The sequence below is a fragment of the Cetorhinus maximus genome, chromosome 8, assembly GCF_964194155.1.
Source record: "Cetorhinus maximus chromosome 8, sCetMax3.hap1.1, whole genome shotgun sequence".
Taxonomy (NCBI): domain Eukaryota; kingdom Metazoa; phylum Chordata; class Chondrichthyes; order Lamniformes; family Cetorhinidae; genus Cetorhinus; species Cetorhinus maximus.
The window spans coordinates 96,275,635-96,303,096 of record NC_135886.1 but is presented as its reverse complement, the minus strand read 5'-3'; the positions used below and the strand labels follow the sequence as shown (position 1 = coordinate 96,303,096).

Below are 27,462 nucleotides of genomic sequence, written 5' to 3'. Positions count from 1 at the left end.
CACATAAATGGGGAAGATATCCAGAAAGTACCATAACAAAACAAAATCATTACTTCTGATTCAAGTTCCACTGCTATCTTCAGTTTATATGCTAATCTGAGTAGATTTGCATTGTTCATAGTTAGTCTGGGGCATAGATCATGGTTGAGAGTATAAATCCAGAGAAGCTTAGGTAGATAGATAGGTAGGTAACCTCCAATGTTACAGCCATTGTATATACACATCATCCAATTGTCCTGTTGTATTGCTACATTTAATTGTTTGTGACTTTGAATCTCTTTATTATGTAAAAAGTGCTGGGGGTACATTTAACTCCAGAAAATGAGCAGATTTGGGTTCAGTGACAGGTTAAAGGACTAAATATCTGAATCCTGACCCCACTCCCAACCTACATGACCGGTTTTAATAGTGTTGAGCAGCCAATCCAGGAGGGAGGTTGGCAATTTGAATATTATAATGAGGCCATGTGCATCATACTTATCCACCAATGGAAATTTAACTGCGGACAGCCGGGTTTCCCAGGCCTCAGAAAAGGCCTCCCATTTCCACCACCAGCCTCCACCAAACTAAGACCTCCAATTCGTCCCCCAACTCCAAGCTCCAATCCCCCCCGCTGAGGTCTCTGATCACACCTGAGGCCTCTGACCCCACCACGACACCTGATCTCTGATCACTCCCCCACTCAAGATTGGGCCCCCACCTAACCCCAGGGTCAGGGATCGGACACTTCCCCTGGAAAGTTAAATCTCCACAGTGTGCAGAGAAACTCTGATTTCCAGGTTTCCTGCACAATATCGGGATGCTTCACCCTGTCCCACCCCCACTCCCACTCACAGTGGATCAGAAAGTTTAAACCCAGCACCCTCCTCCAGCCCAACCTACCCCATCTCCGGCGCTACATTTCACAGTTGGTGATAATCTAAGATGGCCACCAAAAGATTTTTTTTTCAAAAAATGTTTTGGGTCGTTAGATTTATCAGGGAGAAATGGAGTTAAGGGTACTGACAGCCATAATGGAAACTCCCTAAGGGAAAATACATTTAAATGAAACGGATCCCAACTCCAAAGACTTCAGCAAACGCTGATACTTCAGTGCTGTACTGATGGAGTGCTGCACTGCTGGAGGTGACACCGTCCCTCTCAGGTGGGTATAAAAGATCATGTGGCACTACTTAATGAAGAACAGAAGAATTCACCCAGTGTCCTAATCAACATTTATCCCTCAAACAACACCACTAAAAACAGGTTACTTGGTGAATTGCCTTGTTAATATTTGTGGGGTTGCACTGTGTGTAAATTGGCTGCCTTACTTCCCTACATTATAACAGTGATTACACTTCATTGGCTGTGAAGAGTTTTCAAACATCCAGAGGCCATGAAGGGAATCATATAAATTTATGTTCTTTCCAAGTCTGAAAAATCAGATTCCAATTGTTGTCATTCTGCCTTCTTGAAATAAAGGGCTGCATTTTATGCACCTCCCCTCCCCCACACCCCCCTCTGGGGGAGTGTTGGCATGGGGTGGCGCAGCCGTAAAATTGGGCGCATGCCAGTGGCATCATTCCCAACACCCACCCACCCGCTCCCACCCCCACTGCAATTTTACCAGCAGTGGGGGAGAATGTCAGGAGGTTTGGTCACCCAAGGGCCACCTGCAGCAGCTGAGATTTTATTTGCAGCAGGGGTGGGGTGAAGCTGGTGCCAAGAGTCAGCCAATCAGCACCCTCTTCTCATGCAGTATAAACCGTTGTTCCCTTTGAGATTTGGTATTCTTGCGAATCTATCCTGATGAGTACAAGATGAAAAGCTTTGACAATATATGTCTTTTTTTCAGCAATATACTACAAGTGAAAAATACATTATTCATCATAATTCAATCGGGAAGCAGAAAAGATTATTTGCCTGCATTTTTGGGCGACATAGTTGTGCAGATTTTTCTTGAGTCCTTAGTGTGATGATTTGCTGTCGACCCAAACTTTGCTACAACACAGTATGTAAACTTGGGTTTTAGATTTTCAAACTGATAATATCCTTTCCCCGACTCATCAGGTGCTACTTTGTCAAACTGGTGGGAAAAGCACAATCATTAATCTAATGTATATTATACAGCAAATCCTGAAAAAGAAACATCAAGCAATAGTCCTTAAAATGTAACAAGATATTGTGGTTGTTGGAAATCTGAAATAAAAGCAGAAAACGTTGTAAGTACTCAGGAGGTATGGCAGCATCTGTCAAGAGAGAAGCAGAGCATCTGACATTGGCCTGAAACATTTGTTCTGTTTCTCTCTCTATAATTGCTGCCAGGCCTGTTGAGTGTTTCTAACATTTTGTGTTTCTATTTAAGTCCTTAAACTGATAAACACAGTTCAAAATTGTTATGTACACGCACAGCGAATCTACAAATGATTTGTGTCGCAGAAATCCTTAAGAATAAAGTTATCATCTCAAAATGTTGTCCTTATATTAACAGTGAAATTAAAACCTTTGGTCATAGTGTCCAGGTTTCCTAAGTAGAGTGGATGGTCTGATGTAGTGAGACCAGCAGGCAGTTCATCAGCATTTTTGATCTGAATTTGCAGCCCTAGAGCCCAGTTGAACAGCACATATTTCCCATCCCTTATATCGATCTCTTGTGATAGAAAGTGTAATGTACAGCAGAAGGATTTAGCAGCGCATAGCCCTGAAGTACCACATATGCTATCAGAGAGGTGAACACTCGCCCAACAATGTCTTGTAAGTGGTATGGCTATTTGCTCAATAGAACTAAGGAACATGGGAACAGGAGTATGCTATTCAGACCCCCAAGCCTGTCACAACATTTAATTAGATTATGGCGGATCTTTATCTTAACTCAATTTTTTTGTGGCCAATACATTAGTAAAAGGTGACTTCATACACATTTAGTACATCTCAGGTACAGGGATATCATTTGTCTATGGGGTTAGCTTAATTTCTACCACAGTAAAGGAAACAAAATTTTAAAGTGGACTTTGGTTCAAATTTGATCCTGAATAGGAGAGTAGATTGGCTGCTTTAATGGTGGCCTAGCTCCTATTCTTCTTAGTCGCACAACAGTTGTTACAAGTATATGTACGTTTAACATGCTGATTATACATTTTACATATGTATAATTACATTTATAGATCCTGAAAACATCATTATGTTTCACACTAAGCATATGTCTTGAGTTTCAATTGAAATTTTGTATAAAAATCTTGCCAGTATAGCATGAATAATTGCTCATAATTACCGCATATTCTTTGTCATCTTTGTCGAGTAAGGTAACAATGTAAATCAATGACTGATCAATATTGTTCACTTTCTTTGGCTTATCATTAACCTTGTGTGGAGTCAGAGGCATGTCAAGGGTAACTTCAATGGTCTGATTATTGCTTGTCACATTGATAATCGGGGGACCCAAGATGGCTGTAAGGATTTTTTTTTAAAAAAGCATTAATAAATGACCAGGGACACAAAGGTATCTGGAAAAAATGTGGAACTTATTAGTGCAGCATCATTGTCTATGTTAGATATTTTTTCGAGTTCAATGTCATTAGTCATTCCTACAAGTGGAGCTTGCATTCCTATGCCATTATAACTATGCTATTAAATCTACATTGCCTCTCCTTCTGCCAAAATGCATCATCTCACACTGCTCAGTATTAAATTCCAACTGCCACTTGTCTTCCATTCTAATAGCCTATCTATGTCCTGCTGCAGTTGATTTTTATCATCCTCATTGACTGCCACACTTCCAAGCTTAGTTTCATTAGCAAATTTTGAAATTTTCCTCAGTATTCCAATATCAAAGTCATTTATATATAACAAAAAAGCAGTGGTACTAACACTAACCCTTGTGGAACACCAATATTTACTATTCTCTCATCTGAAAAATATCAATTTACCACGACTCGCTGTTTTCTGCCCTTAATCTAATATTTTATCCAAGATGACACTGACCCTCCTATTCCAAGGACCTCAATTTGTTAACTAGCCTTTTATGTGATAGTTTGTCAAATGTTTATTTAAAATCCATCAACCCTTTCTGTTACCTCATCAAAAAATTCAGTTAGATTCATCAAATGCAATCCAACTTTTACAAATCTGTGCATGCTCTCCTTAATTAACTCAAAATTCAAACCAAGTGCCTGTTATTTTTTTCTCTGATTCTAAATTCTAAATAATTCCAGTGTCAATGTTATTACATATATTATAACAATGCAGTGTTTATTAACTATATACCCCATTTGACAAACCTACTATATTAAATAGCTAGAGTCGCTAAACATTTCCACTCAGTTTGTTCAGTAAAATGCAGCACTCCACCCCAATGTATATATTTCTCCTTGTTCCTTAAAGCCATTGTAAATGTCAAGAAGGGTGGCTGCACCGATAGAATGGTGTCATCCTGCAGTATCTGTGGCATAACTTTACAATGACTAACCCACCTAGATATATTTCTTTAAACAAAACAACTCAATGCAGCCTGAATAATAGGGCACAATGTGCCATAACACAGAAAAGCAAAAAGATAAATTTTACAAGTTCTAAAAATTTAGTCATAATTCAAAGAAACATTAATCAGGTGTATTAAAAATGTTGAGAAACAATTACAGAATCAAAACAGTTAAAAAATAGCCAAACCAGAATTTCAGGATGTCTGCTTTCTTGTTAAGATAAAATGTTAACAAGTTTTCTACCATAATAGTCTTTCATCTTGATGAGTGGGCTCAGATCCATTAACACATTCATGTTTATCAAATTTCAAAGTTAGAGAATGAAAATAACTATAAAACCAATTCTAGCCCTAATAACCGTTCACATTAAGTCAGCACCTGAGGGATTTTTTTTTTCTTTCCGGAGGGCTAATGTTGCGTCAGGAACTTTGCAGCCTTGTATTTTGCTTTTCAGTGCTTCTCTATTTCTAATGCCGCCCTTGGCAATAGTCCAAAAGGGTCTTCCATTTTAAACCTGTCTCCTCCTGCAATGAGCCACCAAGCCTCTACTCACACATCCTCGCACAGTTTGGACACCGGGTGCAGCACACTGGGGAATTGAACATATGTCCCTTCTACTCTATGGTTCCTACCACTAATGCTCCAACACAAGGTGTCACCCCACCACCTAAATTTGATCTTTAACATACTATTTTTAAAATGAGAAAGCTTAGCAACAGGTGTGATATGTGATACAACAATGTATTCTGTGTCACAAATTCATCACTCCTTTAGCTATCCTAGTGATTTCTAATGAATCTGAGACACAAAAGAAGTACCGCACCAACATGTTGATCTATTGTTCTTTTTCAGGGCTTGACGGACCTGCTGCATATTTCTAATGTTTTCTGTTTTCATCTTATTTACAACATTAGAAAGTTTTCTTTTTAAACCTCCCTTAAAAATGCTCTGTTCTGGTATTTCCTCCTCAAACCTCTCCAACTCCCTACCACCCTCTCCTCTTTTCAGACTTGGCTTAAACACTTTCTCTTTGAACAAATGTTTGGTCACCTGTTCTAATATTTCTTTCTATAGCTCAATGTCAATTTTTTTCTCTGCTTACATTCCTGTAAAGGCACCTTGGGGTATTTTATGATGGTAATAGCAGTATATAAACAATGTGACAATATTTGGCACAGATGCAGTACAGTAAGGAAAATATGTAATTTCTTTAAAATGTCTGTGGAATCTGTATTTTTAAGAATGTTTGAAAAGGACTTTTAGGAGTTTGCATCAATTATAAATGGATCAATTGTAATTTTTTTAGATGATAAGAAATACTCGCCCATGTGACTTGCCAACCCTTGACATGGAAGCAATACCAACAGGAAGGAAGTTAAGACCAAAGGCCGTGTGACCAGACACAAAGAAGAGCTGGAGGGTGCAGACAATCAGTGCACAGATGCAAACACAAAGAGAAAGACAGAGGCAGAAAAATAAACACAGGGAATCCTTATGAGGAGAAGAAGCCAGTCAGTTTCTCTGTTTGGCAAAAAAGGAGGCAGGTGCTCTTAGAGGCACTGTGTAAGCTGGCTTGTCTGGAAGATATGATAATTTTCATAATGTTATTGGAATTTATTGTAAAGTACAGTAATAGTGGGGTCTGTGTCTATGGGTCTGTGTGTGTAGGAATTTAATTAAAGGCAGCTGGTAAGAAGGCTTTGATGTATCAGAAGATAAGCTAGGTTTGAAATGTTAAATGTTTAAACATGGGCAAAGTTTTAGAATGTGAGGTATAAAGGGAACATTTGCATTTTTAAAGAAACAAAAGTAATTTGAATTTCAAAAAAGAGGCGGTGTAATGTTACACTTAGCCAGAAGAAACCAAACACTGTTTATTTTTCCCAAAGCTTACTGATAAAATTGGTACTATGAAAGATTTTTATTATCAGAAAAGTAGAGTTGAAAAGACACATTGGGACAATGGGATTTACGTTAAAAAGGGAGAAACCTGTAAAAAAGAGATGAGGTGATGTGTAAGAGAAGGCATTCTAAGATCTAACATGTGTGAAAAGCTTCCAGCCTCTAAGCTTCAAGTTGCTGTCTACACGAACTGAAGTGAAGAAAACTCACTTTGAATTCGACTGTTCAGGATATCGTGTTACTTTGCCTGGGTCTTTTAAAATCTATGTGTTTTACTGTTGCCTTAACGGAGGTGTAACTGGAGTTAGATTAATCAGGGGAACGAGGAGTTATCATAGTAGTAATTTGTAGACCTATCTATGTGCTTAACATTATTTCTTTTATTAATAAATGTTTAGTTTAGTTTTGTAAAACCCTCTAAGACTCAATGGACTTATTACTACTGAATTCAAGGCACGCATCTTGAAATAAATGTACAAATTGCAAAACAGTTGTGGCAGTTGTTTCAAGTTTCCCTGTGGGATTTCAGCAGCTTAGCATTTACCACTTGCTGTGCCATAACAGGCTAAAAGGGTCTAAAACCTGGAAAGCTGTGTAAATAGCTCAAAAAACCTAAGGAACTAGGTGTTTTCCCAGAAGTAGCCAAACTATGAACTGGGGTGTCATTGATTGTTCAGTTGAAAAGGAACTCTGCAAAGCTACGCTATTAGGACTGTCATAATCCGAGGAAGAGAGTGTTCAGATAAGTGTGCATTTCTGATGATAATCATACCCATGAAACATGAAGGTGAAAGCTGTTATCAGATAGTACTCCTCACATACCCTGTGTGAATAAAGAACAGCATATTATGGAACTGTGTAGCTATGTAGTGCCACATTTGTGCAGGGGGTGATGAAAATGCTTATGGCTGTGCATCTTTGTTGCATCGGCTATTTAATGTGAAATTTACCTTTTTACTTCAAGTATCATTTGCCTGTTAGTTCACATGTAATTTATTTTGGTTCTGATTCATGTTAAAACAAAAGTTACAGAAGGTGAAATCTTTTTGGTAATTCCTTCATCTGGGGGTTATTCAGTAAATTTGGTTATTTTGGTTTAAGGTTTCCCCACAGGGATTGTAACAATGCAAGTTGTTGCAATTAGTACCTCTTGCTTCGACAAGCTAGTACCAACCCAAAAGTAATAAAATTAAGTGCCTATGCAGTCCATCGAAAATGGCAATACCTCCTATGGGCTGGTGTGCACCATCATGAAGAAGTGGCTTGGCAACAGGTGCCAATGCTGACAATAATGACAACTGATAGCTTCATGTCCAGAACATTGTGACAGAACCTGCCTCTTAAGGATTGGCCTCTTCAACCATCAGCAAAGGTACGCCATATGAAGATACCCCATCTGACATGGATTATTTGTTGCGTGTCCATCATCTTTCATAGGTGGAAGGATGAAGACGACAGTCCATCAAAAGTTCTAACAATAAGCAGCTATCTGATTATAAACACCTGCTACTGCACAGAAACAGTTGGGCATGCCTACTCAGCACCACTCCATCCACCAGCGCATGTATATAAATCCCTGTAGAGATTCATGTATAAATTTAGCTAGAAAATTTCAATTAATTAAAGTTAGGCCACCTAAAAAGACAGACGCTGGACTATGTTGAGCATTTCCCATACCTCAGCAGTCACCTCCCTCTGACGCCCACCATCGATGTGGCCCTCCAACGCCGGATCAGCTGTGCCAGTTCAGCCTCCTATAAACTATGGTAGTGAGTGTCTAATAACAAAGACCCCTACAAAAATGTACAGAGCAGTTGCCATCACCACACTTCTAAACTGCAGCAAGACCCAGACTGCGTGACACATAAGAGCTCTACAGAAATTCCATCCTCCAGGTTTAATAGGATGACTGTTGAACAAACACTAGTGACCTTCTTGAAGCCAGGTCCACATGCATTCAGGAAACATTCCTGCAAAATCGACTCCGATGTTCTGCCCACTGTGTTCACAAGGCTGCAAACAGCCTTCCACACCAGGTCCTGTTCTCTCAACTCTCAAATGTTTCAGGGCAGGGCAAAGAAAACACTTCAAAGACACTCTGAAGCTCTAATTAAAAGCACCGTGGCATTGACTTTAATGGCTGGAAGAGAGCAACGATTTGTTCATCAGGCTGCATCACGCTTCAAGTCCCAGTGCCTTAATGAGGCAGAGGGATGACAGAATTTTTTTTTAAAAGGCAGCAAATCATGCATTCTAGATCTCACTACCTCATGGAATGTCCTGCCCCACGTGCCCAAAAATCGGCCTACTCAATCAGGGCAGAAACTTACAACCCCAAGTAGACCTCATCCTCAAATCGAGGGACATCCGACACACTCTTAAGTTACCAGACTTGCCTAGTGTGGTTTGATGAGTGCAGAGAAAATGTAGCCAAGTATTTGCAAACAAGAGGTGATTAGTCTTTGTTAATGTTAAATTACCACAGAGTTCTAAAAAAATTAAGGTACTCACTGTCACGCAATGGCAGAAGTTCGTTCGATTCCACCCACTTGGATTTGGAAGTGCTGGTGATACTCATAACCTGGACCCAGTAAAGATCACTAAAAATCTTAAATGTCTGTGATAGGTCACATGACAGAGTCGAAATATTGATGCATTTTTTCACTGGAATGAATATCCCAGTACCGCTGCTTTAAACAAAATAAAACAAGACAAGTCAACCACTGACACATTGTATCATATCAAATCCATTTGAGATTTTTGTGGGCTGCATCACCCAAGACTAGTGGCATTGGGAGAATGAAACAATTTTCATTTAAAATAAAATCAGTGTTGAGGCTAAGCTGCTTTAAGGCTGTCAAGATGATTGTACGTAACAGCCAACATTCCACAAGCCATTAGAAAGTCAGAACTCAACAGACTTTGAAATTGCTGTTTGTGACATTTGACAAAAGCCTGTCTGTCAGTCCCCTTTGATTTCACTCATGGGGCAGAATTTTCTGCCTACCGGGCAGGTGGACCTGACCCAATCTCCAGCGCGCGGGGAGCCGATCCCCGCCGGAGAAGCGGGCCCCGCCGCCATTTTAAATGGGCGGGCCAATTAAGGCTATGCGCTTCCTGTGTTTGCGGGCGGGAGGGGGATTCCCCAAAAGCGAGAGTGCGCTCTTTCGCGCATGCACATGAAAGAACACACATCTCCCTGAGGCTAAGTGCTGCCTCAGGGAGATCGCTGAAAGTTGTACAAACATTAAAAATAGAAAAATAAAAAAATCCTTAACATGTTCCCCTCATGTGACAATGTCACACAAGATGGGACATGTTAATAAATTTCACTAAAACTTTATTAAAGTTTTTTAAACCCTACATGAAACCTCATCCCGCCAGCCTTAAGGTTGGACGGGCAGGTCCTTTAATTGTTTTAATTATCCCGTCAATGGCCTCAATTGGCCATTGACAGGTCGGCGGGCGGCACAGCTGATTTCGCTGTGCCCCCGCCTTCCTGAAGATTTAAATGGGGTGGGGAACCCCCAACGTCATCCCGCATCATTTTGCGTGTCGACGAGCGGGCCCCACCCCCTGCTCGCCGATGGCAAAATTCAGCCCTTGGGGAGTCAAGGCCACAAGTAATCTGCAGATAAAGTGAGATTAGATAACAGGTCACATTGAAGCAGGGATGTGCAGACATTAGTCAGTCCCCATTTTAAAGTCATACACTTGTCCTTGTATGCTAAATTGGTTCTACATAAATATTAATGGGCAGAACTTATGGACATTTGAGAAACAAAGAAGTAGAGTTAATTGGAGAAAGAGGGTTTATCTGCTGCAGGAAACTTTGCCACCAATGGTGCCATAAAGGGGGGATGGGAAACAAAAGGATGAAAGGGTTTGGGTAGGATATATTTACATACCACAATTCTCTAAGGATTCCGCCAAACTTCTGTGAAAGCTATGGCAGGAAATTGGGAAAAACTATATATAGCTGGAGATCCAGGTGAAGGAGTTTACAACTAATATGTTGAGGGACAGGAAGTTAATGTAAGTTAGCAACGACCAGGTCTGAAGAGTGAGCAAGGTTATGGTAACTGGAGAGTGGGAGGTCAGAAAAGAGAACATTGGGATAATGGGAGAAGCTCCAATATGAAAATCTTTAAAGAAATTCATTAATAAGTGGTTGGAAAACCTAGTTTGTGTTGGAAGGAAGGGAAGAAGAGATATGAGTATTTGTCATTGAGATATCAGCTAAAGGCACATGATGATGCACTTTGGCACAATTTATTCAATGGGTGTCTGAGAATAAGTGGACCAAATTATTTGCCAAATATTTTTTCATGAGGACTGCTCATGCCACCCTTGATAAGCTGTTAAAACCAACAATACTATCTGCTTTTTTATATAAAAAAAGAGGTATGGGGCAGAAAACAAGGAGGTCATGTAAAATCTTTATAAATCAGTGGTTGGGCTGGAGTACAATATCCAATTATGGACACCACACTTCAGGGAGGATATTATGGATTTGGAGAGGGAATGCAGAAGGGTTTTAGTAGAATGGCACCAGGGATGAGGGGCTTCAGTTATGTGAAGAGACTGGAGAAGTTGGCTTGTTCTCCCGAGAGCAAAGATGGTTAAGGGATCACTCAATAGACATGTTCAAAATTATCAGAACACAGGCTTAAAATAATTGCCAATGGAACTAGTGGCTAAATCTTCGGCTCAGTGAACTGGAGCGGGGCCTGCTCGTCGAAGCGTAAAATGATGTGGGGTGATGTTGGGCATGCGTCCTGACATCACCGCACGTCATTTAGATTTTCAGTTCAGCGGGTGCAGCTGCCGAACTGTCAAAGGCCTGTTAAGGCCATTAATTAACTAATTAAGCCTACTGAGAAAGCTGCCTGTCTAACCTTAAGGTTGGCGGGCAGGCGAAGGGCCCAGGTGGCCTTTACGTTTTTCATGGCACCTCATCCATGGGTGGGCTGAGGTTTCATGAAGGGTTTATAAATTAAATGGCATTTTTTCATTGAAGTTCATTGACAAGGGCTCGCTGTTGGGACCCTTGCTGTTTGTGTTATATATTAACGATTTGGACATGAACATGGGGGGCACGATTGTGAAATTTGCAGATGACACAAAGATTGGCCGAGTAGTGGATAGTGTAGAGGATAGCCATAATCTTCAAATCGTTATAGATGGATTGGTGGAGTGGGCAGTAAAGTGGCAGATAGATTTTAACATAGAGAAGTGTGAGGTCATACATTTAGGGAGGTCAAACAGTTACAGGGATTACAAAATAAATGGGAATATACTAAGAGGGGTAGATGAAGTGAGATATCTTGGCGTACAAGTACACAGGTCCCTGAAGGCAGCAGTTCAAGTAGACAAGGTTGTAAAGAAGGCATATGGAATGATCTCCTTCATTGGCAGAGGTTTAGAATATAAAAGTAAGGATATAATGTTGGAATTGTATAAAACACTGGTGAGACCATAACTGGAGTATTGTGTGCAGTTCTGGTCACCACATTACAGGAAGGACGTAATTGCTCTGGAGTGAGTGCAGAGGAGGTTTACAAGAATGGTGCCAAGGTTAGGAAAGTGTAGCTACGAGGAGAGATTGGATAGGTTGGGGTTATTTTCCTTAGAACAAAGAAGGCTGAGAGGTGACTTGATTGAGGTGTACAAAATTAGGAGGGGAATAGATAGAGTGGACAGGATAAAATTGTTTCCCTTGGTAGAGAATTCTAGAATCAGGGGATATAGATTCAAGATAAGTGGCAGAAGATGTAGGGGGGACACGAGGAAGAACTTTTTTACTCAGAGGTTAGTGAGTGTCTGGAATTTGCTGCCCAAGTTGGTGGTAGAGGCAGAAACTCTAAACTCTTTTAAAAAGTACCTGGATCTGCACCTTAAGTGTTGTAAGCTGCAGGGCTATGGGCCAGTTGCAGGAATGTGGGATTAGAAAGGGCACCTGGGTGTCCTCGCGCTGGCATGGAAAAGATGGGCCGAATGGCCTCCTTCTGTGCTATAACTTTTCTATGGTTCTATGTCCCAGCTCATGTGGCATTGTCACAAGGGGACATGTCTTAATTTTTTTGTCTTTATTAAAATTTTTGGAACTTAAACAGCTCTGTGCCTCAGGGAGGTTTCTGTCCTCTTTCGGCGTGCATGCGCGAAAAAGCGCAGGCTCCAACTCAGGGAACGCCCCCTCCCCCCGGCCCGCACAGGGAACGCTCAGCGCTTCCGGGCACACGTCACGCTGGGCAGACCTTAATTGGCCTGCCCACGTAAAATGGCAGCGCGGACCCAATCAGGGACGCCAATTGGGTCCGTGCCCGCCCACTCCCGCCCCCGCACAACTCTCCCAACGGGGGGAAAATTCCACCCCAGGAGAATTTTTAGGACATAGTAAATTTCTGTTATCCCGAAGGGCCTACCTAAAAGAGTGGTAGAAGTAAAATCGATTGTAACTTTCAAAAGGAAACTGGATAAATAGTTGAAAACTAAAACTTTGTTGGGCTATAGGGAAAGACCAGAGCAGTGGAATTAATTGGATAGATCTTTCAAAGAGCCAGTACAGGCAATACGGGACAAATGGCCTCTGAGTATGTTGTTCCTTCGTCCTCGAAATACCAAGTGGCTCTATTCTCTTTTTACTCAGCAACGAATGAAAATATTTTCCAACAATGCTGGGGAAGAAATCAAAAATGTAGGGCATTGAATGGACCACTCATAGGAAAGGACAAGTACAGCCACTTGATAAGCCACGCAGAGAGTGAGCTTAAGCCATTTCCAACTAAATACAGAAATGGAATGAAAAATTGAGTCTTTGTAAAATGTTCCATTGTGATCATGGTGACAGAAACTCACTAACAAGTGTTTGGAAAACCTTCCTTGTGTTGGAGGGAAGCGAAAATGAGACTTATGTCATTGTCGTTAAGATGCTAATAGCAAGTTGTTATCTGATGATGCATTTTGGTACTATTTATTAAATGGCTGTAAATAATCAAAAAGGTTAGCCAAACACTTTTTCACGAGGACTGTTACTATTATACATATTAACTTTTAAACATGTTTACTATGGTAAATCAATGGGCAATTTGCGAAAGCTACTAATACACTAAATAGGAGCTCATTGGCCGAGATTTTCTGGCCCTGTTCACAGCTGGAATCTTCCAGCCCTGCTGAAAGTCAATGGACTTGGCTGGCCCACCACATCCCCCATGGCGGGGAAGGAAAATCACTGCCATTGTGTTTGAAGAGTTCAAAGTATCAGTGTTTGTGGTCCTGAGTCATTTTGCTTCCACCCCTTCTTTGGACATGCAAATGCCAGGCAATGACTATCTCCAACAAGAGAGAATCTCACCATCACCCCTAGACATTTAATGGCACTATCATCGCTGAATCTCCCACTATCAACAACCTGGAGGGTTCAATTAACAAGAAACTGAACTGGACTAGCCATATAAATACTGTGGCTACAAAAGCAGGTCAGAGGTTAGGAATCCTGCAGCTAATAACTCACCTCCTGACTCCCCAAAGCCTGCCAACCATTTTCAAGGCACAAGTCAGGAGTGTGATGGAATACTGTCCCCTTGCCTGGATGAGTGCTGCTCCAACAACACTCCAGAAGCTTGACACCAGCCGGGACAAAGCAGCCAGCTTGATCGGCACCCCATGCACAAACATTCACTCCCTCCACCACTGATGCACAGTAGCAGCAGTGTGTACCATCTACAAGATGCACTGCAGAAACTCATGAAGGCTCCTTAGACTGCGCCTTCCAAACCCATGACCGCTACTATCTAGAAGGACAAAGGCAGCAGATACATGGGAACACCATCACCTGGAAGTTCCCCTCTAAGCCACTCACCATCCTGACTTGGAAATATATCGCCGTTCCTTTACTGTCGCTGTGTCAAAATCCTGGAACTCCCTCCCTAACAGCACTGTGGGTGTACCTACACCGCATGGACTGCAGCAATTCAAGGCAGCAGCTCATCGCCACCTTCTCAAGGGCAATTAGGAATGGCTAAATGCTGGTCTAGCCAGCGATGTCACAATCCCATGAATGAATAAAAAAAGAACTTGGAAAAATATGTTGTTCCTTCGTGCCCTCTGGGTCAGAATCCTGGAAATCCTTCCCTAACAGCAGTATGGGTGTACATTCAGCATGCAGACTCAAGAAGGAGCCTCCCCACCATCTGTTCCAGGGCAACTAAGATGGGTTTAAATGCCCACCTTGCCAATGATGCCCACATCCTGAGACTGAATTAAAAATATACAATGCATTCACTGGGGAAACATTTCAGAAATCCAACAACAGACTTAGCTACCTACCTTAAATTGCAGGCTGTGACTGTGTACCTTGTGCCTGGGGGTGACCCAGTTCCCGGTTCCCATGTCACAAAATACCTAAAGTTTACAGAAGTTAAGTTCACATTCCGTGGTGGTTTGGGCAGCTGACCTAAAACTAAAGAACAAATGCACATTTAGGCTTCTGGTATGGAAAGAGTAATGCAGGCCTGCACTAACACTAACTAAATTCAATAGCAGAGGTTGCTGGGTGCAGAGACAGGCTGGGCGGAAGATCTACCTTGGTGCTCCAGCACTGTGTAGAGATTTAATAAAAAACACAAAAATGTAAAACAGCCCTCCAGTTCTCACATCCCTTCAACCTCTCCCCCTCCACAAACTCCCCATGCCACCTTATGTCCTCTGCCCGCCCCCATGTTCCTCTTTAGCCCCTATGCCAACTTGGTCCTAGCTCATGCCAACCCATGCCCCTACCCATCACCCTTTGCCATCACACCTACCATGCCAAATCATCCAGTATCCACCAAGGGGAGACCTCAGGACCCATACTGAGATTAAATAACATGAAGTTCTAGGTGCCCATTGTAGACTTTATTTAAAAAAGGCGTTCATTCATAAAAACCCATTTACTACACATACATTTCTTCAACTACATAACCATTTCATTCAATTCCATAGCTCTTATAAAAACAAGCATTGGAATTCATAGTCTCACTTCAGAGTCCATAAACATTTGGATCTGTCAATCAAACTGTGAAATGGCAGGACCCTACTATGATAATGGATGGTTGTAAAATCAGTCATACAGCACTAATCCAGTAATGGAAACCCTAAGGCTTATGTCAACAGACAGAGTGAAATAGCAAGTAATTATTTTCTTAACGCTCTGAAGGGTTTCTTCAAAGAGTTAAAGTGCAGGAATTGGAACCTTTGATCCCTCCATCCTTGCAAACTATTGCCCAATCTCCAACCTCTCGGGCAAAGAGATTGTCCTATGAAGAGAGATTGAGGAGGCTGGGCCTATATTTTCTAGGGTTTAGAAAAATGAGGGGTGATCTCATTGAAGCATACAAAATTCTTACAGGGCTCAACAGGGTAGATGCTGAAAGGATGTTTACCCTGGCTGGGGAGTCTAGAATAAGGGGACACAGCCTCAGAATAAGGGTTAGGCCATTTAGGGCTGAGAGGAAGAGGAATGTCTTCACTCAGAGGGTGGTGAATCTTTGGCATTCTCTACCCCAGAGTGATGTGGAGGATCAGTCAATGAGTATATTCAAGACAGAGGTCAATAGATTTCTAGATATTAAAGATATCAAGGGATATGAGGATAGTGCAGGAAAATGGCTTTGAGGTAGCAGATCAGCGTGATCTAGTTGAATGGTGGTGCAGGCTTGAGGGGCCAAATGGCCTACTCCTCCTATTTCCCATGTTCCTAGTATCTCCGTATGTGGATCAATGTCATATTTTGTTTTATAATACCACTGTGAAACACCTTGGGATATTTTTACTGTGTTAAATGTCTTATATAAATATAAGTGGTCATTGTTGTTGTAACTATTCATGTAATGCCAAAGCGTTTATCAGCAACAGTGCCTAACTTTCAAATTTAAAAGATTGGTCAGGCCATGGAGTAAAGAATTCCCCAGAGCCACCAGCTGTGGAAAGGTTAATGTGTGGCTTATGGTCTAACTGGCTAATGGACAGTGGCTGGTTGAGTTTAAATTCTGTTTGTTGACTGATCAACGTGAAGAGTTTGGTTTCTCGTTCTAAATCCTGTGATAGCTGATACAGTTTATTTCTAGTTTTATGAAGGATTAACAGATTTTTCTCTCATCTTCAAAAAAATTTACATTCTCCAAAAACAGATAATCCAGATTTTGTAGCAGAAACAACGAGGTTAGCAATGCTCACTGTTACTGAAGAGTTAACAGACAGAATCCTCTGACGGTTGTATATTCGCAGCTATATGTGGAAATCAGGAAGCTGCTTCGAGATGCACTGCTTCTCCAGGAACTTCACTGTAACAGTATCTCACTGAGAGACTCACCATTAAAACTGAAGAAACGCACAAAATTGTCATACATACCTTCTAGATACCCCCTAAACACACCAGAAAAAGAGATCACTTGTTCAATCAAGTGTAAGTGAGCTTTCTACAGTGTGATAAGTATTAATTTTTCCAAACAACCTTTCTGTCACTGAAAATTAACTTCAACAAGTATGACATCTAAATTGATCAGATTTCAATTATTGTTGGAGATTTTAATAAAATTAAAAATGTAAATAAAAATGGTTTTTTTGCTTTTCTCTTTCTGCCTCTTTTATCTCTCCGTTAACCAATCTTTCTTTCCCTCTTTTTATTTTTCTTTCCGAATGTGACTTTTCCATTGAATTAAATATTCTAACTCACACTCCCTGGTCTAGACTCTGCATGACTCTGTAAAGGATCTTCAACCTCTTTGGTTAAAGAGACACACCATTGTTTGCTCTGTTCGCACAGGTCCCAGATCCCCTGCAGAAGGCACTACACAGTTTTGGCTCTTGAATAACTACAGGTTCTAGAGAGCTTGTGGCCAACTGTAAGTGCAATGAAAGGCTAGCACCATTAGTTCACTGCAGATGGCAAAATCCAGGCCAGCATTTAGTATCGTAGTGTCTCACAAAATAGTTACTTCTAAATTAATTGTGACAAGGTCGCACAACAGGATAGGTCTGATTTTAACCCACTCAAAACCCATCACTTGCACAGAGTTAAAAATCGAGCCTGATGTCTCTTTTCTTTAATAATGATTGTATTACTGAAATAATTTAAATAACTTATTCTTACCATATAAAAGATGATGTAAGAACATTATTATCGACACTGCTGATTTAGCCATACTCCCATTGGCCCACACAGCCGAAAGGTTCTCATTGACATTTTAAAGCATTTTCCTCAGGCAGCATTATGTATCCTGCAGAATAGACAAGAGAAATTGTTGCAGGAGTTTCCCCTCATAGCCTTGCAACAGCTTACAATTATATGTATAATGTAATAAAGCATTTCACGGGACCGTTATCAAACAAAATCTCACATCAAAGTACATAAGGAAATATTATAGCAAGAGCTTGGTCAACCGGCAGCAGCCACCACTCCAAGTGGCACTGCCTACTGGAGAGCTGCCAGCCTCTGACTCATCAGCAGCTCTCGCCAGGCAGGAATTCCGCCGCGGGGTCCTAAATCCCAAGAAGGCCCAACAACGACCACTTAAGTGCCTGGCAGGTACTTAAATCTGTCAGGCCTCCCCCACCAAAAGCGACATAGGTATCCGGCCAGTTCTCCAACCGAAGTGTGGGACCCGGGCCAGGAACAGTAAGGATTGGGAAATGTCTGCATCACTCAATCACATCAATTGACAGGTGAGACAGAAGCTGGTCTGGATGAATCAAATGGTTGGAGAGAATTGGGACCAAAAGCTGTCAGAACCAGAAACCAGCAATACTTTCTTCCACCGTTGGTTGTGCACAAACTTGAAGCAATAAGATGAGTTGATCATTTTGGAGAATTCCAGTTGCAAATGGTTTTAATTGTTACTTTCTGCAGCCAAATTGTGCATTCTTTTTAAACTTTTCATCTTCCTCAAAGAAACTTCCTGGGACATGTCCAAGATGAATCTTACTTCAAAATCTTTTTTCTTCCCAGAATAGCTCAGCTGCTTTTTTGAGATTAGGAAGATACTCCCTGGAGTGAATGCATTGACTGGCATTATATAAGGATTCCCATCACCGCACTGCTGGAATTACGGAGTTTGAAAATAAAATAAGGAGTGGACGGGAGTGATGCTGAACTTTATTTAGTTTTAAAAATTACATTGAGATTGTCATAATCAATAACCTAACCTTGTGATGTGTGAAATGGGCTCCTGTTTTTGTTGTGATAAATTGGAATATCTGGTTGTATTTCACTTTGAAAGATGTTTTGTTTGTCCAAATGTTCATGGCAAAAGTGCTTTTGTCACTAGGAGAAACTGCAGTGGTGACCCAGAAAATTTGCAGTTGAGCGGTCAATGCTCATGAGGAAATAGGAAGACTAACATACTCAGACTAAAATAGATAAACCAGTGGTCAGAGTCTGTCAGTTACAGCTGAGGGCAGAACATTCAGCTGCTGGTGACTGTTGGTGCAAAGCAAAATTTGGTGCACCTAATCTGGATAATTGTTGTCTCCAATCATTTTTGTTTCCAGCACCCAAAAATAAACTTCTTTGGCAGTGCCAAATAAACTGGAGCACAATGTTGCTGATAGTGGCGGATGAATGTTTATAATATTTAGTTGCTGTTTCTCTATCTGCTGTTTTAATGGAGATGCTAACCAGTTCATTATGATTTTGCAACGTCTGTGCTTTATTTTCGCATTTACAATATTTATTTGCAGAATAAATTACTTTTGGTTTGAAATGCAGAACTACAAAAGGCTCTAAAATTTCACAAAGAACACCAAATATGTTAAAAACAAAACTTTTATAGGGTTTATGCTCTCCAATTCCCCTCCCTAAGACAAGTCTTGTACTTTCAGCATTCATATCTCATTTCACCAATTTCCAAATCAACCACTGCTGCACACTGCCCTTGTTTTAGTTTCTCCCTGCAATAAAAGTAATAAAATGTTGGGCAAATTGGCAGGTAGGTATACCGGTGTTTTATTCATGGAGTAAATCTTTCTCTACTTACTTGGTGCCTCTGTCTGTATTATTCCCTCTTACTCTGTATCATTGATTTTTTTCTCCCTGGGGAGCAGAAATTCCTGTTTTTACTAAGTCAAAATTTATGCAAGTATAAAGCAATATTATCTCCAGAAAATATAGGACATTTCAGGGCCAACCATTCTGCAGTCCCTCATAGGTCTTTGTTAATCTCTCCCTTCCAACATATCTTCCTTTTTCTTTATGTTTCTCCACCCTCTTTCTCTGTTACACTCTCCCTATTTTTCTCTCTCTGTTCTTTCTTCCATTAAACAACGCAGTTGCTTTAGAGCTGCCCAGTTTGGGATGGCAGTTTGTCTCTAAACACTAGACAATTTAGCTACAAGTTGAGCCAAAACTCCAAAAGGACATCTATTTTTAATGGCTTTATTAAGTCAAATAATTTGTGAAAATGGTCAGTAAAACTGATTCCATAAAAAGGGAACCTCACTAGCATGTTTTAACCATTTCTAGTTTTAAAACAAGAAATAGCAATCAAGAATGATTTTTCTGCATTTTAAATGTACACATTTTCAATACTATGAGTGAAATATCTGCAGGTTTGAACACAGGTATTTTTTTTCTTTCTTATGTAATGTACCCAACCAAAAAGGTTTGATAGATTTTAAAATTTGACACTTCTACATTTCCTAAAATAAACTGCACAGAAGAAGGCCAGTTGATCCATCATGCCTGTACTGCTTCTTTGAAATGGCTATCCAATCCACCAGTTCTTTCCCCATAGCCCTGCATATGTTTCCTATTCCAGGATATGTCAAATTTCCTTTTGAAAGTTACTATTGAACCTGCTTCCTCCACCATTTCAATCAGCAGACTCCAAATCATAACAATTCACTCTGTAAAAAAGATTCTTCCTCATTAATCCTCTGTTGCTGATTACCTTAAAACTGTCCTCTGGTTACTGACCCTCCTGCCACTGGGAGTAATTTATTCACTCCATCAAATCCTTTCACAATTTTGAATGCCTCTATTAAATATCCCCTCCACTTCTTCTATTAATATTGATGTACATATCATAAAACTCAAATGAACGAAGATCTAGAATACACCCTATCTAGCAAAACATAAAAGATGCTGTTGTACACATCATTCACCATAGTGCTTCAAGACATTTGATGGCACGCTATTCAGAAAATCTCCTGAAGTATATTACTCAAGTTCCCAGGTAGCAGCTATTATTTTAATCTTTTTCATTAGCAATGTTAATAGCACTCTAGGCTGACACTGTGCTAACAGCTACCCACAAAGACATCTGACGTTGGTTTAAAGTCAATGGATTAGTCGACTGAGATTGTTTATTCGTTGGATAAATAATCTGAAATGATAAACAGGAAATTTCAAATGCTGACATACAACATTCAGGAGTTCGGAGATACAGAAGAAGAAATGCCACATTGCCTATGATGGCTTACCTTGATAAGACTATTATTCTCCCCTCAAATGCCACAGACTGGGGCTTTAGTACAAATCTCTTAAGCACTTGTGGAAAGACACAAACAATGCTGCACATTACCGAGGAGTGTCCCCTCGACAGACAAGTGGTGGACTGATCACCTTAAACTCAGCAAATGAGGAGGCTATCGCTTGACACCGGGGATTTACATTCGCTAAATAAATAAAATCCCACAGTAGCTTTTTTTTTAGATGGAAAATTTGCAACTAATCTTACTCCGGTTATACTATTTTGCATGGCCTGCTTATATAAAGTAAGAGAAACTTGACACTAGCTAAGTGACATAATGTATAGTTAAATGTAAAAATTACACTGACCATAAAACATGATACAATTTATCAAAAGAAATTACACTTATTTTTAGCATTTCTCAGGACATCACAACATGCAAATGAGATAAATACCAGAGAATCTGTTTTAGTGATGTTGGCTGAGGGATACTTATTGGCCAGGACACCAGGAGAACTTCCGTGCTTTTCTTTAGACAAAGAAAAGTCTTTGTCTTTTATGTCTACCTGAGAGGGTTGATACTGCTTTGTTTAATGTTTCAACTGAAAGGTGGCACCTCCAACAATGAAACGCACCCTTGGTACTGCACTAAAAGTCAGCCAAGATTATGTGCTCAAGTCTTGGATGTTCCTTGAACTTTCGAACTCAAAGATGCGAGTGCCATCGCTTAATCAAGGCTGACACAATGGAATTTGCATTCAAATTTATTTTTACTCCTTCTCTAAATCAACTGTTACTCTACTATCCTTCTTCAGAACAATGCCGTAATTTTCAATTAGTAGGGTAAGTTGGGCAATTATAGAGACCTCCAAACAAATTGTTGGTGACCAGAGAAGACCTGTTTATGATTTATTTCTTCCCTTTCTCAGATGACCCAGTCACAACTGGCCAAGTTACCTCCAGTTAATCCAAGTATAAAATCAGTCCATTCAAGCAGTGATTATTCATTCTGTGCTACCAATTGACTGTAGCTCATTCTATTGATGGAAACAAAACTAGAGAAAGTACAACAAATGTATGTCACATCTGCTTTGAGTGTGAACAGAAAATAACTTTATAACTGCTAGAGATACTGCCGTTAGTGTGTTACCAGGGATGTCCTAGATATTTTCAGGGTTTCTTTCAACAAAAGGCATCCAATACAACCAAACAATCTAATATGTGTGAAATTAACAGAGTGAGAAATATTCAAATGATAAAAGCATATTTCATTGTAAAATGATTTGGGACATCCGAAGGTTGTGAAAGCACCACCTTTTTCTCTATGTAAGAGCTTAGGGGAGGGGGGAACAAGGGACAATCACCCAGCTCCTCAAGCCCATTCTTTCCAACAAAGCATATACAACTTTTTTTCTCTCTCTCAAGGGCTGTTATGGGCATAACGTGTGTAAGACAGAATGTTGTTAGTACTGTAGTCTTCCTTCTCCTCCTTCACTTCTAACTTGCTCTGATTACCAACCCTGATACTGAATGCCACACAGAAACTCAGTTACAAAGACTCATGGACCGTCTGTCTCATGCTTGTAACTCACTCCCCCCGGCTATAAGCATCAAAAAAGCTGTGGTGATGGAACAAGGCCCTTTATCACATGAAATAAGACTCCACTGGAAATGGTCAGCATGGATTTGTTAAAGGAAGGTCTTGCCTCAAAAATTTGATTGAATTCTTTGAGGAAGTGACAAGAAGGGTTGATGGAGGTAGTGCAGTGGATGTTGTGTACATGGATTTTAGCAAGGCATTTGACAAGGTCCCACATGGCAGATTGGTCAGGAAAGTAAAAGCCCTTGGGATTCAGGTTAATGTGGCAAACTGGATAAAAGGTTGGCTCTGTAACAGGAGACAAAGGGTAATGGTCGATGGATGCCCTTGCGATTGGAAAGTTGTCTCAAGCGGTGTTCCACAGGGCTCGGTGTTGGGACCCTTGCTGTTTGTGTTATATATTAACGATTTGGACATGAACATGGGGGGCACGATTGGGAAATTTGCAGATGACACAAAGATTGGCCGAGTAGTGGATAGTGTAGAGGATAGCCATAATCTTCAAATCGATATAGATGGATTGGTGGAGTGGGCAGTAAAGTGGCAGATGGATTTTAACATAGAGAAGTGTGAGGTCATACATTTAGGGGGGTCAAACAGTTACAGGGATTACAAAATAAATGGGAATATACTAAGAGGGGTAGATAAAGTGAGAGATCTTGGCGTTCAAGTACACAGGTCCCTGAAGGCAGTAGTTCAAGTAGACAAGGTTGTAAAGAAGGCATATGGAATGATCTCCTTCATTGGCAGAGGTTTAGAATATAAAAGTAAGGATATAATGTTGGAATTGTATAAAACACTGGTGAGACCACAACTGGAGTATTGTGTGAAGTTCTGGTCACCACATTACAGGAAGGATGTAATTGCTCTGGAGTGAGTGCAGAGGAGGTTTACAAGAATGTTGCCAAGGTTAGAAAAGTGTAGCTACGAGGAGAGATTGGATAGGTTGGGGTTATTTTCCTTAGAACAAAGAAGGCTGAGAGGTGACTTGATTGAGGTGTACAAAATTAGGAGGGGAATAGATAGAGTGGACAGGATACAATTGTTTCCCTTGGTGGAGAATTCTAGAACCAGGGGACATAGATTCAAGATAAGTGGCAGAAGGTGTAGGGGGGACACGAGGAAGAACTTTTTTACTCAGAATGTAGTGAGTGTCTGGAATTCACTGCCCAAGTTGGTGGTAGAGGCAGAAACTCTAAACTCTTTTAAAAAGTACCTGGATCTGCACCTTACCTGCTGTAAGCTGCAGGGCTATGGGCCGGGTGCAGGAAGGTGGGATTAGAAAGGGTACCTGGGTGTCCTTGGGCTGGCATGGACAAGATGGGTCGAATGGCCTCCTTCTGTGCTGTAACTTTTCTATGGTTCTATGGTTAGCAAATTCTGCTCCTTTGGGTTCAGAGTGAAAGTTTGTCCCTGGGTGCAGAGCATAGGGAAAACAGCTACAGCTTTTAGCCAACTCCAGAATGCTGGCACTTAGTACCAAGCTGATGGTTTATAAAACCTGTGTTCTCAGCAGCTATATGGCTGTGAAACATGGGAGACTTACAGCTTCCAGGAAAGGAATTATAATTTCCAGTAATTTCAATCTTTGCTGTCTGTGGCACATTGAGGGTATATCCTGGCTGTACAAAATCACAAATGTGGCAAAGGCAGAGCTGCCAAGTGTTTTGGCACTAATCAAATAGAGGCGGCTTCGGTGGATCAGGCACATCCGCAGGGCGGAAGATGGTCACATACCCAACGACTTTCTGTATGGTGAGCTAGCCAGAGTCAGACGGCCAGTAGGAAACCCAAAGCTCCAAGATGCTTGCTAGCGTAACATGAAAGTTGTAAACATCAGCTATCCCACCTGGGATTCACTAGCTGGCAAAAGAGGGAAGTGGTGATACCTCCTGTGGGCTGGCGTGCACTGCAACAATGACCAGTGGCTACTGCAGTTTGGCAACAGGTGCCAACACCAAAATCAACAACTCACAACATCACTTAGCAGCTTCATATGTGGCACTTACGGCACAATCTGCCTCTCGAGGATTCGCCCTCACAGACATCAGCAAAGCTGTACCAAATGAAAACACATAACTAAATGGATTGTTCGCTGTGTGCCCATAATCTCTGGTGGATGGAAGGATACCAAGGTCACTGAATAGCCTTTTTTTAAAAAAAACAATGCATTAATTTTGTTGTTGTTTCTGGAGGTTGGTGCTCAGCTGCGCTTTGTTGCAAATAACTTTTTATTTTAAATTGTAACCTTAAAAGCCCAGCCCGTTTACAGTATCACACTGGGTGATCAACATTTCATAGTGAAGAATAAAGGTTTGTCACTTACCATAGGAAGCTTCACAGCACATTCCAAGGGTCTGATAAAACGTGTGGAAAGAGTTGAATCGGCCATCTAGGTCGCCAAGAAAACAGGTGCTGAGGAAGTCAGGTTATTGAGAAAATGATTAATTCGCACAGGTTTGTGCCAGATCATGCAGTGTTTCTAAACATGTTCGTTCCTCCTGCTGGACTTCGAATAAGTCCAGAACACCTCTTTTCTATTTTTCTTTAGTTCTGTTGAAGAGTCATACGGACTTGAAACTTTAACTGTGTTCCTCTCCGCAGATGCTGTCAGACCTGCTGAGTTTTTCCGAGTATTTTTATTTTTGTTCCAGAACACAATCTAGGTTGCTACATCGTTGCATGTACGGCAAGTATGGCATGAGTACAGAAAGATTTAAAATGAACTGTAACAACAGCTTATCCCGAATAATTTAAAGTCCTTTTTAAACTAACAGTTTGTAAGTTATCCAATAATTTGAACTAAACAAAATTTATAGAGTAAAACAGAAATTTGGTGCTAAGCAGGAAGCGATTTATTACACTTTGAGTTAAGGGAAGATAGCGCACGATGCCATTTAGCTTAAATAAGGGAGTCCGACCAAACTGAGCAAGAATAGTTTTCACAAATGTATTATATTTGGCATAATTTCAACCAGTTTGGATTCCTAAGTGAATTCTGGACACAACGACATGAAAAGACAGCTGTTGAGAAATGATGGGTGAATTTGAAAGAATGAAAGGAAGAACATATATTTTTATTTTAGTTTTCTTTTTATTTCGCCCTCACATTATTTCAAATTATTCATTTACGGCTGGTTCCCATTAGGAAGCTCTCTCACAAATAACTGGTGTCAGATTTCCCAATGGACAGACTGGAATGTTTCCATTAACACCGGTGTCTCTCTCCTCAGCTGCTTACCTTTAAAATCAGGATGTCCGCTCAAACAGGGACCCGATCGCTCTCTTTGGGTGGCCCGATGTCGACTTCGGTAGCGCCTGGTCCTTAAAGTTTCGGTGTGTTTGTCTCATCGTTGTACATTTCCGTGTGGCGGACTCCACCTTTGTACGTGTTGCTTATGTCACTAAACCAGCCCTTGGATACCAATCAGAAGCTTGAAACTCAACTCCAAAATACCCGGAGGTATTGTAGTGCAACTTGTTTTGTAGTGCAGCTGCAGGTAACAATTACTCCTCATTATCCAGTGGATATAAATATCACGTCGCTTGCGGTGTTTCAAGGAAGTTTCCCTGAGTTAAAATCCATGTCGTTCTTATCGCAGGCGTTTTTGGAGATCTCACAATTACCTTTTAGCTATCGATTGCAAGTTCCAGCCACTTATGTAGAGGGGATGCATGTACAGTATTCAAGTTTTTTATGTTAGAGTTGTACTCAATTCACACAGCTAGAAATGGTGTTTTAGTTAAAGGCAAAATATTGAGGATGCTGGAAATCCGAAAAAAAAATTGGAAAAACTCAGGTCTGACAGTATCTGTGGAGAGAAAAACAGAGTTAACGTTTCGAGTCCGTATGGCTCTCTGTAGAGCTAAGAGAAGTAAACATTTGGTGAAATTTATATTGTGGGAGGGGGGGAGCAGGTGAAGCTGGATAGAAGGCCATGGTGTTTTAGTGGTGGCCTTTGTTCGTGACATAATGACCCGGAAGGTTGTACAGATCCAATGAGAGGAATTGCGTCATATAGAACTGTATCTCACTCTCAGGGTTTGGCAAATCACTTTTTAAAGCAAAATGTCTACATTATTTTTTACTTCATAATACTCTTGTCTTTGAAGGTTCAATCCTTACATCTGTCTCTGCACATATAACTGGGCCAAATTCAGTGCAGCATTGAGGGAGGATGTAGTGTCAAAGAATGACACCTTAAACTGAAGCCTGTTCAGGTCGTGGATCTCAAGAGATTCTATCACATGGCATTTTCTGAAGGAGATCTCATGGGACCTATAATTCTTTCTGTCATATTATGATCCTGCACCCAGCTGCTCAAAAACCTTGACACAATAAGTTGTCAAAGGTGCGAGCGGATAATGGCACAGCACCAAAAATCAGAGGATCTGAGAGTAGTGTGCAAGAGGAGAACTCTGGGACAGGCAGTCAGCAGCACTTAGAGGATTTAGTCTATCTAGAGGATCCAGCACCTAGTCTATACTCAAGTAGGAGTAAGGGTAAAATAAAAGCAAGGGTCCATATTCTATTTAGTTAAGCTATGTCTGGGGAGTTCAGTCCTGTGATTTGCACATACTGCACTAAGTGGGAAATCCTAGACGCTCCTGGTGGTCTGGATGACCATGTGTGCAGGAGGTGCCTCTGACTGGAGCAACTCGAGCTCCGGGTTTTGGAGCTTGAGCAGCAGCTGGGGGCGCTACAGTGCATTCACGAGGCTGAGAGGTTTTTGGATAGCACGTTTCAGGGCGTGGTCACCCTGCAACTTAAGGAAGTGCAAGCAGAGAGGGAATGGATGACCACCAGACAGAGAAGGGGACCAGGCAGGTAGCGAGAGAATCCCCTGAGTGCATCTCACTCATAAACCATTTTTCAGCTTTGGAAAACGGTGATAGTGATAGTTCCTCTGTGGAGGCCAACCAGAGCCAAGGCCATGGCACTGTGTGTGGTCCAGCTGCTTGGGGTGGTAGGGAGGAAGAAGTTTGAATGGGAAATAGTGGTAGGTGATTCGTTAGTGAGGGGAGTAAAACAGGCACTTCTGCAGCCGTAGACGTG

General features: G+C 41.0%; 1 protein-coding gene across 1 annotated transcript; it reads right to left on the bottom strand.

Annotated features, from left to right (window-relative positions):
- Positions 1-1,894: 1,894 nt before the first annotated feature.
- Positions 1,895-25,845, bottom strand: LOC144683209 (interferon alpha/beta receptor 2-like). The gene is made up of 7 exons (XM_078546165.1): positions 25,648-25,845; positions 24,733-24,821; positions 17,491-17,617; positions 14,688-14,820; positions 8,871-9,049; positions 3,251-3,426; positions 1,895-2,065 (listed from the first exon to the last, which is right to left on the bottom strand). The coding sequence occupies exons 3-7, from the start codon at positions 17,540-17,542 to the stop codon at positions 1,895-1,897; spliced, it is 711 nt and encodes a 236-aa protein (XP_078402291.1). The 5' UTR covers positions 17,543-17,617; positions 24,733-24,821; positions 25,648-25,845.
- Positions 25,846-27,462: the final 1,617 nt, after the last annotated feature.